Source organism: Hippichthys cyanospilos, chromosome 19, assembly GCF_059441005.1.
Source record: "Hippichthys cyanospilos isolate Australia breed blue-spotted pipefish chromosome 19, RoL_Hcya_1.0, whole genome shotgun sequence".
NCBI classification, from domain to species: domain Eukaryota; kingdom Metazoa; phylum Chordata; class Actinopteri; order Syngnathiformes; family Syngnathidae; genus Hippichthys; species Hippichthys cyanospilos.
The window spans coordinates 8,936,261-8,952,068 of record NC_142387.1 but is presented as its reverse complement, the minus strand read 5'-3'; the positions used below and the strand labels follow the sequence as shown (position 1 = coordinate 8,952,068).

At 39.3% G+C, this 15,808-nt stretch overlaps 1 protein-coding gene across 1 annotated transcript in view; it reads right to left on the bottom strand.

Moving 5' to 3' along the window:
• Positions 1-11,470: 11,470 nt before the first annotated feature.
• Positions 11,471-15,808, bottom strand: part of svila (supervillin a) — a 41,017-nt gene continuing 36,679 nt past the window's right edge. Inside the window, exons 32-39 of the mRNA XM_088402045.1 lie at positions 15,179-15,386; positions 14,939-15,072; positions 14,705-14,860; positions 13,901-14,044; positions 13,651-13,772; positions 13,255-13,410; positions 12,390-12,410; positions 11,471-12,147 (exon numbers count right to left, since the gene is read on the bottom strand). Coding sequence (XP_088258171.1) covers positions 12,061-12,147; positions 12,390-12,410; positions 13,255-13,410; positions 13,651-13,772; positions 13,901-14,044; positions 14,705-14,860; positions 14,939-15,072; positions 15,179-15,386 — 1,028 coding nt within the window. The 3' untranslated portion in view covers positions 11,471-12,060. The remainder of the gene's footprint in view (positions 12,148-12,389; positions 12,411-13,254; positions 13,411-13,650; positions 13,773-13,900; positions 14,045-14,704; positions 14,861-14,938; positions 15,073-15,178; positions 15,387-15,808) is intronic.

Here is a 15,808-nt window from a genome sequence, read left to right as displayed (position 1 = left end):
GCAACAATCTGGGGCTGGACCTCCTGCCAGGCCAAGCTTGTTGGAAAGAGGTCACATTCTCCAAGGTGTGTCTAAACTAAGATGACATGTGGACGTGTTGGCACGGGAAGGCGCTCCGGGCTCCCCACTACTGCATCTGACGCCTCTCTCTACAAGAGAACTCGACACGTTTGTTTTTTTTTCTTTCTTTCTTTCTTTCTTTCTTCTTTCATTTTTTCCCCTCTTCTCTTTGCCCAACATCTCTCGGCCAGAGAAAACACAAGGATGGTTTGCTTTGGTGGTTATTCCATCCCCCAGGTTTATACAGACTGAAAAATACCAATAAAGTGGAGGATGAGCTTGACAACAGGAACGATGCTCAATTTGGGAACGTAATTCCTTTCTGTTCCCTGAGGGGTTCATTTTTTATGTTTAAAGTAATCTCTTTTGAACTTGTTTACCTGACAACTGTATTACAGTGTTCCCTACGGGTAGCGCAGATTTTTAAGCGATCACTTTTATTATTTTTTTCCAAGCCCTTAGTGTTGTTCACCTTCAATGTAGCACTTTGTTAGTGTGTATGGTTGCCATGACATCTATGCTAATTTCTGTTAGCTGGTCTATTGTATTCTGCATTGAACGATAACGAAAAAATTAAAATCCTTTTTTCCTGAGACAAAACTATGAGATTTAGTTTAACATTTTCGTGTTTAAATATGCTTAACTCTATATTTTTTATGACAGTTTTACAGTAAATTGGTATGTGTATTTCATATGTATCAGTATATGAAGCAATATGGTAACATTTAAGGAAGTTATGATATTTTAAAGACATATAAAAAAAAAAAGCCAGCAAACTTGACTCCTTGTTTCCAATGCAAAGCAATAAAACTGTTGGTGCATTTCTTTGTTTGTTGTTGGGTTATGTTTTGAGGAAAAAATACACTGCGTTTTATAATCCAGGGCAAGAAAATAATGTTGCAAACCTGCAAAAGATGTAGTCATTGCCATTTTTTGATTGGTCTACTTTAAAACAAATCAAAATTGCAAGAAAAATAGCATTGTAAACCTGCAATAGAACAGGTTATAGTCATGAATAAAAATCTGAAATACATATAGTGAAGCCACAATAACCGAAGCTGCAATGTAATGAGGGGGAACACAGTCATTTTCTTCGGCATTGTACAAATTGGATAGAGTTTTGTCTGCATGTCGTCAAATTCCTCAAAATTAAAAACAAACGCAAGCTACTGTTTAATTTTTGGGGGGCAGGCAAAGTAATGAGTAATCCCTCCATGTTAGCAATAAACAGAAAACTTTCATTCAAATCAAAATTTGGAAAAAAGGGCAATGAGGGGATTCCTTTTTACATATCTGAAAATGTACTTGGAAAACACATTTTTACACAGCAGAGCGTGTTCTTCACAGGAGTACAAACAGACCTGCGTGACCTGCGTTATCAAACGAAAATGGCGTCACGAATAACTCGTCATTTCTCTCATATATCCAAAAAACAAGCGAGAGAACTAGTTAGCTAGCTAGCTGATAATGTTAATAACAGAGGATAGGTTAGTGCGCTAGCTAGCTAGCCCCTTTTGTGACTGTGTATGTATGCTAGCTAGAAAAATGACTCGTGATTTAGCTAGCTAGCTTGCCAGAAATAGATGATAGATAGATAGATAGATAGATAGATAGATAGATAGATAGATAGATAGATAGATAGATAGATAGATAGATAGATAGATAGATAGATAGATAGATAGATAGATAGATAGATAGATGGATAGATATTTCACAATTGATGTGTGTTTGCTCTCTCGCCTTGCACGTTTACGTGTAGTAAGAATGACCTCACCATAGAGAAAACACGCCAAACAGAATTCTCACAAGCTCAGAGAGGTCTTCACCTACTATTAAAATGAGTAATGTCCTCCTGTTTTGTGTTTCAGGTCCGACGCTGCATTTATATATAAAGCCTTCTTGCTGATTAGCTCTTAAAAGCTGACAATGCAGGATCACGGCTATCTGGTAAATGGAAATGCGACAAACACCAGCCACACTCAGCGGATTGCTTTGGCTTGCATCATTTTGGCTGAATGAGTGCTTCGTAAGTGGTCATAAAGCAAACGTGAGCTATAACACCAAGTTGGGATCGAGGATCTCCGCTGGAGAATTAACAGTCCCAGGCCAAGGTACAACACAGGATGTCCACGGCTCCCGGTGAGTCGGCCATCTTCTGCTATTGATTTACTGCATTCTTGAATAAGAGTGTGAAACCCTCCTCTTGCATCTGCTTGACACTGAAATCTGTGGTCTAAGTTGAGGTTTTAATTGTTTTCATACTGTAGAATGGTGCAAGTCCTCAGATATTAAAACATATATTTATGAGTTCTGGCACCTAAATAAATTAAATCACTGGCAGGCTGGAGCTCCAACGAGTACAAAAAGCCAGCAAGCACACGAAGCTGGAAGCATGGAAGGAAAAGCAATGAGGTTGTGGTTAAGCTAAGGTTAGAGACCGTGATCAAGATCAGGTTTAGAGGGGGCCTTCAAGGAGGTGCAGGATTTTAACCCTATGAGGAATAGGAGAAAAGTAAAAATGCATTTTATCGTGTGGTATACTGCCAGTGTGTTCTTATAACTTCATTTATATGACTTTTATTTCAGTTTTGTTATGTTACAAACGACTTCACTTTTACCTGTTACATACCCGAGGGTTTGCTCAAGCGATGGACTTTTGGCTCTTTCAAGGGAACCGTTCATACATGAATTATTTTTCATTGTTTTTTTTTTATGGAGGCGGGATAAATGGTTCCTTAAAAAACATCATTCAAATCAGTCACAGTGAAGAGCCGTTCAAAAGCACATGAACGACATATTGTCATATGTGATACGACTTTTGGCTCTTTGAAGGGAGTCATTCATTCACCAACTGTTCACCAAAGAGCCATTTAAAAGATTGGCTCTTCTGTGTGTGTGTGTGTGGGGTTTTTTTAAATGGAGGGGGGTAAAAATGGCTCCTTATACCCAAGCCCCATCGTTCACTGCAAAGAGTCATTCAAAAGTCTCGACATTTATTCACGAGCCGTTCATTAAAAAGAGCTGTTCCAAAAACTGTCTCTGTTACATGTTTTATGGAGAAGTGATAAACGGCTCTTCAACTACTCAAGCCCCATTGTTCTCAGTGAAGAGAAAGGACTCGGTTCTTTGTGAACTTTACGTCAATATTACTAATATTATATTAGCGATAGGACTTTTGACCCTTTAAAAGTAATCGTTCGTTCACGAACCTTTCACTAATGAGCCTTTTCCAAAGACTGGCTTTTTTATGTTTGTACACGGTGCACATGACAAAAACACACTTTCACTTCAAATGTCTTTGGTGGGTCGTGAATGACACATCACTGGTTTAATTTGTATTTCTGTTCCAAATATGAACACAATTCTACTTCAAATTGCGCAGGTGTGCTCTGCCAGCCATTACCAAATGCAGGTGAGTCCTTGTTAGCCTCTCATATTAGCCGCTAATTGGACTTCAGACAGTAGCCTGCTGTTTACATACTGCAGTTTTGCCTCTAGTTAGTGTGTGTGTGTGTAAGTGTGTGCATTTATAGGTCAAGGGGGGGCTTAAATGAGCCTGTTCACCACCCCGGGGTGATCTCTGCCATAACAGCAATGAAAGTGTGTTTGCGCTCGTGTCCTCATCACTGCGAGCAGTTGGCGCCGGATGACAGGCGTCCTTTTTTGTTTTTTTTAACCGGAGCTAGAGAGGAGCCGTGTTTTTGTGTTTGTTTCCCCAGTTTCCGATGTGTTTTTGACCGCGCGGTGGCGATGGGAGCATGTCCTGAGGCTGAGTCACTCTCTCCTCTTAGTTACACCGCTTTGTGTTTTTGTTTGGATACTTTTGTGTCTGAAGTTAAATATATATATAAAAACAATGTCCCTGAAACGTTTGAAGTTAAGCTGCATGTTTTGGGGATGACACGAGCAACCTCTTCCAAATTTGGCCTCCGCAGTCCAGCAGGCAAAAGATGTCTGCAGTAAATTGTGGAATGGAAAAGAAAGCTTCATGCCACAAAGGCGGTAATGCAATTATAGCCGACTTGCTCCCCCACATCTTCACCGCCACCCGGCATGTGTTCTGCCTTCATCATCGCCCACCTGGTAAGCAGCCCATGACGCCAGACTCCCCCTCACCCTCCAAGTCTTTGACTAGTCTGCTCTCCAGGCCTGGGGCTGGGCTACGGCTTGGGGAGGAAGAGGTGGAGGTGGGGAGAGTGGATGGGGGGACGGGAGGTACGGGGGAGTGTGGTTTGTTGGTTCTGATTAGAGGATCGGATGCGCTAGTGATGCCAGGTGTTGCTGGGCGGCCACTTGACTCTGGCCTCCCCCCGAAGCCTCGGCTTACAGACAAGGTGCTACTTTCGAGGTAGATGTGATGTAGATGTACCCTTACCCAAGGTTGGGGTCATTATTTTGACCTAGCAAGCTGGGTTAAAGAGCTGAAAAAGATTTTGGCTTGGTCCATTTTGTAACCCTTATTGGGTTAGATTCTTCACTCAATTTTGCTGAGCCCCCCCAAAATAAACCCAAACAAAGAGTTTACATGTGTTTACATGTGTTTAAAGCATGTAAGATATATATATATATATATATATATATATATATATATATATATATATATATATATATTTAGAACAAATATAACCCCAAAAAAGGAAGAAGAAGAAGAAGAAGAAAAAAAAGATACCCAACTTTAAAAAAATTAGTCTAATGACCCACAAAACAACAGCAAAAAAATATTGAGGTTGTTTGGTAACTTATTTGTTTAACTCAACTTTTCTCAATGTTAACGAGCAAAAAAAGAAAAAAAAATTGACGCAACTTTGGAAAAAAACAAAGAATACAATTGTTAAAATTCATTCAAGTGAATAGACTTTCGTCGATTTGACCCAACGTTTTTTTTCTTGAGTAATTTGACCCCCCAAATTGGTTCATATACTGTATATAACCGACAACAAAACAACAGCCACAAAAAAAAAATCTGGGTTGTTTGGTTGGTTATTGATTCAATCCATCTTTTTCACTCGATATTTTTACCTTATTTGGTGGGTTATTGATTTGACCCCAAATTGTTGGGTCAAATGGATAGCAACCCAGTTTTATGAATGGGACTGGAGAGTTTTTAGTTTGACCCAGCTTTGAAAAAAAGGGGTCAAAAAGACTCAGGTCATTTCCTTTCTTTCTTTCTTTCTTTCTTTCTTTCTTTCTTTCTTTCTTTCTTTCTTTCTTTCTTTCCTTCTTTCTTTCTTTCATTAATTAGACGAAAAGGTTGAGCCAAATGAATAACCCAGAAAACATCAATAGCAGAAAAAAATATGTTTTGTGGGTTTTGTCTTTTTTTCTTAAGTTGAAAAAATAACCTGAAACAAACTCACTATTTGCTCAAATGAAAATGACTTTCAAGTGTCAGTTGGCCCCTTTTTGACCCAAAGTTGGGTTATTTTTGAGCCAAGTGTTTTAAGAGCGCCGTATTTTCCTAGTATGCGGCCTACCTTAAATACTTGATGTCCTACCAATTTCATCACAGAAAAAACTACTACTTCGGGTTCCTATATGGTTGAATTTTCCAAGTTTGTCAAAGCCATGGCAGAGGAACCCTTTGAAGGCCGCCGTAAATCTGCGAGTAAGCGAATCCAAACACGTGTACGGCTCAAGTTGCAGCGTGCGGTCCCATTTTCCTAAAGACGAGCAGCCCCTGGTGAGCGGGTCCAGTTTTAAAAGAGAGCGTCCGAGGTTGGAATTGGACAACAACGAGGAGCGTGGCGGCGAGCTGAGAGGACCCGAGGCACGCGGCTGCGCTCCACATAAAATAAATCCACACCACTTTTATGGGCTTCATCACAGTAGCGATCTAAATCTGGGTTAACAAGCGCAGCTTACCACTAAGAGCCCAGGGCACCAGAGAAGAGGGAGAAAAAAAAAAAAACAAAAGTATTCTTTCTCGAAATTCATTTCCCATAAGCCATCCGGGCCCGCTTCCTTTGAAGTGGCTTTCTTCGACTTTGGACAGGAAGTCTGCAGCTTAGAGCGTTGCCAACCTAAAGACGGCGAGAAGAGAAGGAAAGCGTACCTGCATTGTGATGCCGGGAGCAAGTGATAATCCACACATAAATAGAAAGTGGGAAAATGCAAACACAACATGCAGAATAATATGCGCTTAAGCCTTATTTGGACCGGCTTTGTTCGCGACTTGTCCTATTCTGCGCAATGAGGGGAAGACGCGTCAGGCGCGCCGCCAAAATGCAAATATCGCCGAATAAATGACACTAAAGCCCGATGTGCCACTTTGCACCCCAGCCCGCTGAATTAACACCGTTATCATAAACAAAACATTATTTTACGACGAGCGCCGACAGATGGTTAAGAGCATTAGCGCCACAGCTGCCAAAGGGCGTCGCTCGCCCCTTGTTTGGCGCGATAGAATTCACAGGTGAGCCGAGGCGCCAATGTGCCCTCGGCATATGGCCCAGTAAATATTGACTGATATTTTAATTACTCTTTGCATAATCTAATAATTAATCACACGCATTAGAGTTTCCCATTTGCACAGCACTCCAAAAGCTCCAAACTGTACGCTCGCCAAGGTCACGCTCAAGAGCATCGGGCCGTACCTTGACTTGAGAGTCTCATTCATTCCGTCGCTGAACTCTTCAACGATCATCAACTTCAACAACAAAATCAACTTTCCCTTTTCAAATGAGTGTAAATTCCCACTAACAGCTATATTTCAAAGAGCGACTAAACCTATCTGGTCACCATCAACAGTAAAAAGTGAATATTTTGTCCATAAATGATTGGATAACGTTTTTATAATAACCCCTATAAACACATTTTTTCCCGATTGCTGTTGACTGAAAATGGCTTTGGTAATGACCAATCAAGGCTCAGCTTGTGAATGTCACATGACGAAATCTAGCAAATTATTGCCTTGACCACATGGTGTCATTTTCCGTTCATAGGACGTATAAAAAAAAAAAAAAAAAAAACACGTTTAAAGGTTTTGTACATCAAAATAAATTTACAAATTTAGTACAAGCAACGTATTAAGGTCATACTTCGGAAAATGGCTGAATAAATGTATCCCCTTTAAGGCAAAAAAAAAAAAAAACAGACATTGAAAAAGTCCTCAGCAGTAGTTGGCATTAAACCAATGCCATTTGACAGATCGACATATCATCATCTGCATCAGAAACGTCTGGGGTTACTTTTTTGTCAATGTTTAATAAAATGTAATATTATTTTACATCAAATATATATCATGTCACATATCATAAAATAGAGAACAAGGGATTAAAAAAAAAACTATACTGTGTTATAAGTACCATAAAATGGTTACTAGGAACATCATACATATATATATATATATATATATATATATATATATATATATATATATATATATATATATATATATATATATGTAAGTAATTTTGCTGACAAATAGCACAAAAACATCAGAAATGCAACATGGACTCCTTGTGGACACGTGCACACACACACACACACACACACACACACACACACACACACACACATGCACACGCACACGCACACACGGGTGGTGTCATAATTACAAAACAAGAACACGAAGAGAACATGTATTGGTGTCAGGAATGCAAGTGTGAGGCCAGAGGGGAGGTACACCGAGGAGAAGAAAAATGGATGAAACATGCATTTCATAATTTGGATGAACCTGCCACACTATACTTCAATAAATATCCCTGATTACAATTTCCCCTCTTTTTTTCCCCCACATGTGATACTGGCAGCATATGGACTGCATCCGAGCATCTGCGCACTTCCTGAGAAACTGATCTGAACCTCAACAAAGCTACAGAGAAAAAAAGCCACATATGACCTTTAGTTTATTGCTTACTTTAGTGTATGCATTAATGCATTGTTCTGCATTTGATCATTTGATTTTCACAAGTCGAGGTCGCTAGCCCTGGGTATAATATTGTCGACAACACAAGTCACATAATGGCCACCCTTCCATTAGATGGATAAAAAACACATACGCAAAGACCATCTTGAATTACAGCCCCATTGTTTGTCTTTGTGCACTAACTAGTGGCCAGCAATCTTTTAAAACATTTACTGGTTTAGTAGTTAGTGGGTTACAATAAAAACAATATTACGGAGCTTTCCAAAATAGGGAAAGAACTTTTCAAAAAGCACTAGCGCTGTATTATTTGAGAATATGACCTGTTACTACAAACTATTGCTAAGTGCTCAAATTTCAACCAGTAGGGGGCAGTCGAGCATCAAATACACCCGATATGCTTGTGAAGAAGAGGAAGAGCCATCAATAACTGTCATGACCTGTGGGGTTGACTGTGTTTATGTTGTTTTGCCTCCCTCTTCAGGCGTTTTTAGGTAATTGCTCTTTATTCCTCTGCGTCAAACTGCCTGCACTGCAATGCGTCACTAAGACGCCGGTCTGCTATTGGTCGGTGTCACCGTGTCACTAAGATGCCGACATGCTAAAGACTTGATCTCGTGTGGGTACTTATAATGTCGTAATTGTTGTGCATTTTTGTGCTTAATTACAACTTTAATTGCTTAGCCATGGGTCCCAAGATTGCTAGGGATGTTAAAGGGAGACGTAAGAAAATAATTAGCATAGAAACGAAGCTGGTCATAACCAAGAAATACGAAGAAGGCTATGCTAGGCTAGGCTAGCCTCACTAGGATATATGGCCGTAACTAGCTCAAGTCACGTCACTCCCTAGGTAATTAAAATTCAATTTTATCTTTATATACTTTTTTATTTATCATGTTATTTAATTGTATGCATGTATATTATATGTAAATAGCACCTACTATACTATTTTGTTACCGGCTTTTAATATGGATCTACTGTACAATTTTGATGTTTTTATCTGGGGTTTTACACACATTAGCTAATTACCATAGGTTTCTATTGCCGGCCATACGACGATTTCGCCTTACAATCCCAACTCCGGAACGGATGAATTTCGTGGCTCCAGAATGTGTATTGTACTTTCTGCATAGTGCTCTGTGATATTCCATACCTTATTTGCATGCTACATATCAGATTGTATCAAGAAATGCTAGTAGGCGCACTGCAATGAAAGTTGGCTCGCAATCAAACTGGGCCTGCAGATAACACACACGCACACACTTCGGAGAGGGGGATGGCGAGGTTGGAGCGTGCTGCCCTGAGTGGGCGTGGACGAGTAGGAGGGAGGATACGCACCGTGTCACACATCAAACTCCTCACGGTCCACGCGAGTTCACGTGTGCAATCCAAGCATCCAGCAGATGAGCGTGTAAAGAGAAAGCACAATAGTGAAACAGTGAAAACCACACAGTGTCAGCCTTTTTTTTTTAAATAGCTTCAACATCTTCTTTCTTGTTGCTGTTTTAAGACAAGCCGTCAGGAAGCTTGTGCAAATATTGAGCAACACTTGCAGCAACAGTTGGATGAGCAGAGCGGGCGCTGCATCAACAGAAAGCCGCTGTGTATATTGTTCTTGTGTGATTGCAGGAACATTCCCCTCTAATTGCTCGTGTTCCTCATCGGAGGCCAAATGCTGACACGGACAACGCCGGAGACGTGAACGCTAAAGAAGACAATCAGGGTTGTAACAATGAAAGGAAGTATGGAAAGCTGTTTGAGCATTGACTCCATTTCGGTGGAAGAACATTAAGCCTACCAGCAGTCTCTGCAATCCAGAGACAACCAGGTCAGGGTGTCCCCCACCTAGGTTCACATAAAATAATCAAAATGCGTCCTATTTTGAATAACAGATGAATCAAAAAGAAATAACTTAATCAGCAATAATTATTTAATAAATATTTTTCCGCAAAAAAGAATCAAAAACTGTTCAAAAAAATTAATATTTGTCTACAGAAAAATATGAATCAAATCGTTCCTTTTTGAGGTTACGGTAGAGCTCTGTTCACAAAAATAAATCATTCAATTAATTATTAATAAATATTTGTCCACCAAAAAATATTCAACATAAAGCGTCAGACCTGTTCTCAAAAAGAAATAATTTTAAATAAATATTTGCTCACAAGATAAAGTGTCCTCTTTTGGGATCATTGTAGAGATGTGGTCACAAATCATTAACTTGACAGGTAACGAGAGGTGGCACATGACAAGTTGGGTCAACTACTGGTATAGCCTATTTATGCCTATCAGTTTTATACTCGAGTAATCGGTTTAAGTAATATGTTAACATAATGTTCTCCATTTTCTTGGAGTTACCAAACCCCACTGGTTTCATATGCACATTCACCGAAACCTTCTTTAGTGAAAAACAAAATATTATTTCCCAAATGCAAGACATACTGTAGGAATGCATTTTTTTTCTACCACTCTACAAGAAAAATTGTGGACAAATATCAAAAAATATTCAAAGAACAAACCCGGCCCAACCCTTAAGGGTTCGGCCAAAACCAGGTTAGGAACACAAATAGATTTGATCTTGATATCAACATTGTTACATGAAAGGGAAAGCAATGAAAGAAGACACAAGGGAGCTGAAATTTCACCCAGATGTCTAAGTTCAAAATGACACAACCATTTAAGTATCACACTACCAGGAAGGAGTGTGTCTACCCCTTGGCTAAATTACTGCAAAAATGATGTGGAAGAAAATGAGCCAAAAATGGTCAAAATACTGCAGATGAGTTAAAAATGTAACTTAACTAAAAACATGCTGAAGGCTCAACTAACAGCCAATCACAACTCAGCTTGCTAACATCTCATGCCAAAGAATAGCAATTTGATAACTAAATTGATTTCCACATATACTTATCTTAAAAACAACAACCACAGCTCAGCTTGTGAATGTCACGTGATCAAATGCAGAAAACGGGAGGGGTGCTTGAGCAATGAACACGTGATGTCATTTTCAGTTGAGGGCATGTGTCAATTTTGAAGGTGTTAATTTTACACGAAAAATTATTATCAAATATCAAATAAATCACAGAAAAAATACTTTTTAGTTGAAAATGGCTAAATAATCACTTAAAGTCTGCACAGTTTAGCAGTATTATAAATGGAAAAAATATATACAAAGAAAACATGCAAACTTTACACGGTCAAGATTGGGACTCAGAACCTGTGCATACAGTATTGTGTTGCTAGATTAAATTCAATGTATGTCCTAGTTTTCGAGCCATTAAAGTTCATGCAAATTTTGATAATGGAAGTGTACACAATGCACCAAATACGGTAGAAAGGATTAAAAGGTGAACAAAATTATTATATCGTCATTTTAACCAACGTGCCACATTTGATACAATGCTGCTCTCTAGCGGTAATGTACAAAACTGCACTTAGTTGATTTCAGAAAATACGATTCACTGTAAAACACTTTGAAGCATCTAAGTGAAACTTTCCCACATCACACGTGACTAAAAACCTCACACAAAAACACGTGACACGTTGTCTGATATCATCCAGGGTTTATTTAACATGTATTTTTCACAAAAAGTCCTCAAAAATCAGACTGTCATTTGTATATAAACTGTACACAAAAGCAAGGCACTACAGTGTAGGTTTTAAAAATCAAATACATTTCAAATTAGTCATTGAACAAGGCATCGAGATAAAAATTGCATTATCTTTGATTAAGTGGCAACATGTTTGAACTGTACAGCAAAAGGGGATTACAAACAAAAATAATACACTAACAAACACTTTTCTATCTCCATAAAAAATTAATCTGTTGTTTTTGTCCTACTTTTATATAAATATACATTATTTTCACAAAAGAGTCAAAAAGATGCATAGTATGTACATTCATGCACTTTGTAAAATAGCCCTCTTGGACATGCTGGTGCCGCATCTTTTTTTTTTTTTTTTTAATAAAAATGCTAGCATGGCAAAAAAAAAATATATATATATGAGAAGTTGGCATGCTTCTCAATTTTATTTGTCTCCATCATGTCCGTAAGCGGGTCGGCTCAGGAGAGGCTGTTCCTGCGTCTCTCGACCCGCAGACAAAACTACGATGACTTTACCTGCTCTGCATATGGCATTTAAAAAAGCCCTTTGGATTTCTTCAAGTTCACCTGCTTCCACGTGGGCATACCGTTGTACTCCTCTCTCGTCATCTCCAGTCCTTTCTGTCAAAACGATCACATCCAAATCAGAATCAAAACAAAAGGAACCACCTCAGGAGGCCAAGAGAATGCACATGCATTTTGGAGCTTTTTTTTTTTTTATTTTGGTGTCCACGCCAGTTGCTAGAAGGTGAGTTAACATGCTAAACAAAATGGACGTTATACTGTAGTTCATGGGAGGAAAAAAAAAGTGATAACAACGTTGAGTGAGGTCACTCCATCCATGCTGATCTCTGACCACTCACCTTTCCATAAGCCCCCACACCCTGGAGAGCGGAATAAACAGATACGTTAAGAAAAGCTAAAAGGATGGCGAATGGAGGATGGAAATGTGGAATGAAAAACGCATTCTCAGATGGACGACTGATGAGGGAAAACTTAAAAAAAAAAAAAAAATCAATATGGAGTAACAGGAGGATCATAAAGTGAAAGTATACAATTTAGACAGTAGGAGGCTTCGGTGATTCAGTGATACAAAGAAAATTTGATTGATTGATTATGACAAAAAATGATATTAATAATAATAAATGTAAATTGATTTGGAACCCTAACACAAATATCCTAAATAGTTTACCCTGAATATTAAGCAGTATACCTGTTTTTTATTTTTTTTTTATAATTAACAAAAAAAAAGCCATTTACATCAACTTTGAGAAAATGTTGACTTTTTACAGGGGTTTATACAGGTTACAGCTTATTTTGAATCTAAAAAAATAACTTAAAGTGCTTGAAATAAAAATGTCAATCCCTATTTAAATTAGAATCATTTTTGACCAACTGAAACTTTTAATGCTGAAAAAAAATTACATGAATATATGATAATAATAATAATAATACCAAATGTACACTAACACCAGTATCTTAAATATTTTAACCTGAAAAAAAATCTTCATTTTTTTAAAATGACCTTAATGTGATTTAAAACAATGTTGACAACAACTTAAAACATTTCTGAGCCCTGCACAGATTTTGACAATGAGCGCCACACCACCACCTAGTGCCGTATATGTGTAATTACGCCACACAGCGCAAACTCAAAGTCCGTTTGCCTCCGTTGCGTTGCACCCCCCCTGCTCTCCGGGAAAGAATATCCAAAGTGAACAAATGTACCTGAAAGTCCTCATCCGAGAGGTAAACTTCCAAGCGCAGGGGGTCAACGCCCTCGGGTAGCGGGCGGGCCAGGAGATCTTTTAGAGGGTATGCGGTTTGACATAGTCTGGCTAACACATCTTCCACCAGAATAATCTGGTTACACACCTCGGCCTCCTGACAATACACGCACGCATGCAAACACACACACACATGCACACACTTTAACATCGAAAGCTAAAAGCACCATACGAGCCGACCGGCGGCTAATAAATTGAATTAAGAAAATCAATAGCGATAATGCTTTCCACATGGGCCGGCCCGCTCTCTGGATACGCTCTGTACAATATGTTTCACTGTACGAGGATCGGATAGCGACGCGATGATGAGATAATGTCATTTTTCCCGCACACCCACCCGCTCGGTGATCTCGGCGATGTCCTCGCGGTGCTCCCAGCTGGGGAACATATTGGTGAAGGTGAGCGGCTCCAGCCCGGCGTGGATCAAATAAGCCTTCGGGGCCTTTTTGGGATTTTTTTCTAAGCAAATCAACATGACACCAGATGGTTAGCCGTTATGAAATAGCGCTTAAGTAGGACTGGTTTTTACAAATAGATCATTTTCGAATGTTTTCGAACGACACGTGACGGGATACTTTTGACGGTACCTCTGCAGTATTGCAGCACAGTCTCCATTGCGCACTTCCTGTCCGAGTCCCAGCGGATTCGGGCCGAGCCGGTGCTTTCGCTGTCCTGGGGCCACCACCCCTGCCAGAGGTATACTTCGTGGTGGTTATCCACCAGGAACAATGCTGAAGGAGGGGGAATAAAAACGACGAGATGTGCTTACAAATAAATATGTGATTTACAACTACAGGCTCCAGGAAAAATAATAATCAAAATAATGAAATCAAAACCTATGGGGCCCTAAAGTGAGCTAAATCTAGTATGTTTACATGGCCCATGAAAGCAAATAGCACTTCTTATTTCCTGCTAGATGGAATTTGTTCATTTATTTTGGAAGGAATGCCGCATCACATATTCAATTTTAACCAATATTACAAGCATGTTATCAACATATCTCTTTCTCAATCAAATGAAGAAATATGAACTTAGTTAAGTCATTCAATCCCATGGACGTTTTTGGTTCTCACTATCTTCACTAATTTTCTTGTTTTAGATTTCAAATTCAATTTCAGACAGACAATGTATTTTTTTTTAGCAGTTTTAAAACAGTAAAAATGTAATATTTTATGCATATTAATTTAATAACATTTATTTTTCCATGTACATTTAATAGGTTTCAAATCAACCAATATCAATATCAAATTTAAGGATACAAGGTTATGTATAAATTTGTGTTAAAAAAAGTTAAAAACATGTCAGATATTGGAAATTTGGCTGATGTTTCAAGAGTCATAATCATCTTATTTAATCGATCAAACATAAATGTATATAGAGTAATGGTGTACCTGGTTGGGATGCAGAATAAAGGTCCTCTTGCAGAAAAGGCATGGAGTTGACCTGCTGGGTTTCTCTGGCTGGATAGAGAAACTCCACAGCGACAAAGTCCCCCGAGCTGCTGCTCAGCTGGTACAGACGAGGAGTGAAGTTGAACCTTCCAGGATCTGATGGTCAGAGATGAAATAAAGACAATTAAAAAAAAAGATACAATTGAGAAAAAAGATGATGTGATGATCACCCACCTTGCAGCATGCAGTCATACGCCTTCCTGTCTCTCCTGCCGAGGGCCTCCCAGAATCCTTGAGGTTCCGCCCCCTCATCGCATTCCCGTATGGTTACCTTGCTGCTACTGTGAAGGCCGGCTTCCAGTGGACAACTGAGAAAAAAAAAACACACACAAAAAAACTGCTGTTGGAAAAAATAACTAGGCAAAAAAAAAAAAAAAAAAAAGTCTACAAATCCTGGGTTCCATTTGCACTCACTGCTCTTTGATTTTACTGGCAGCGGTGTGCGCCACCTCCCGCGTGTGCGCTTGCGACTTGCAGCCGTGCCAGAGGTAGATGAGCGATTGGCTGACACTCAGCAGGACCATGGAGACTCTGGAGCGCAGGCTGCTGCAGTGACACACTACTTCCACAAGATGGCCCTCTACCTCCACTTCCCCTCGCACGCAGTACAGTCGCCAATCATCTGCGATGAAAGGGATGCAAATGAGTTATCTTTGTTTGACAGCGATGGATATCAAGATATCCATCTTAAAGTACATGTAAGCTACATTTATTATTATCATTCTCAATAGTAAGACGATTTGGAGAGCTCTCTAGTCTAGAGATATTTGGCTATATTGGAATATGTACAGTGCATCTGGAAAGTATTCACGGCGCTTCACTTTTGTGGTATTGAACACCCCTAATTCATTCAGTGCCATGGACCAGAATCATCGTCTTTTAAAATTGTAATAATAAGAAGAAACAATAACATTATGAGAAGAGCTGACGCCTGTGCCTAATCTTATATAAACCAATTGAGCACTGTAGTGCTAACTGCGACCATTGGACGGCAGTGTTTCCACACATACAACACAGCTATTGCCTACATCAATTCTGATTGAA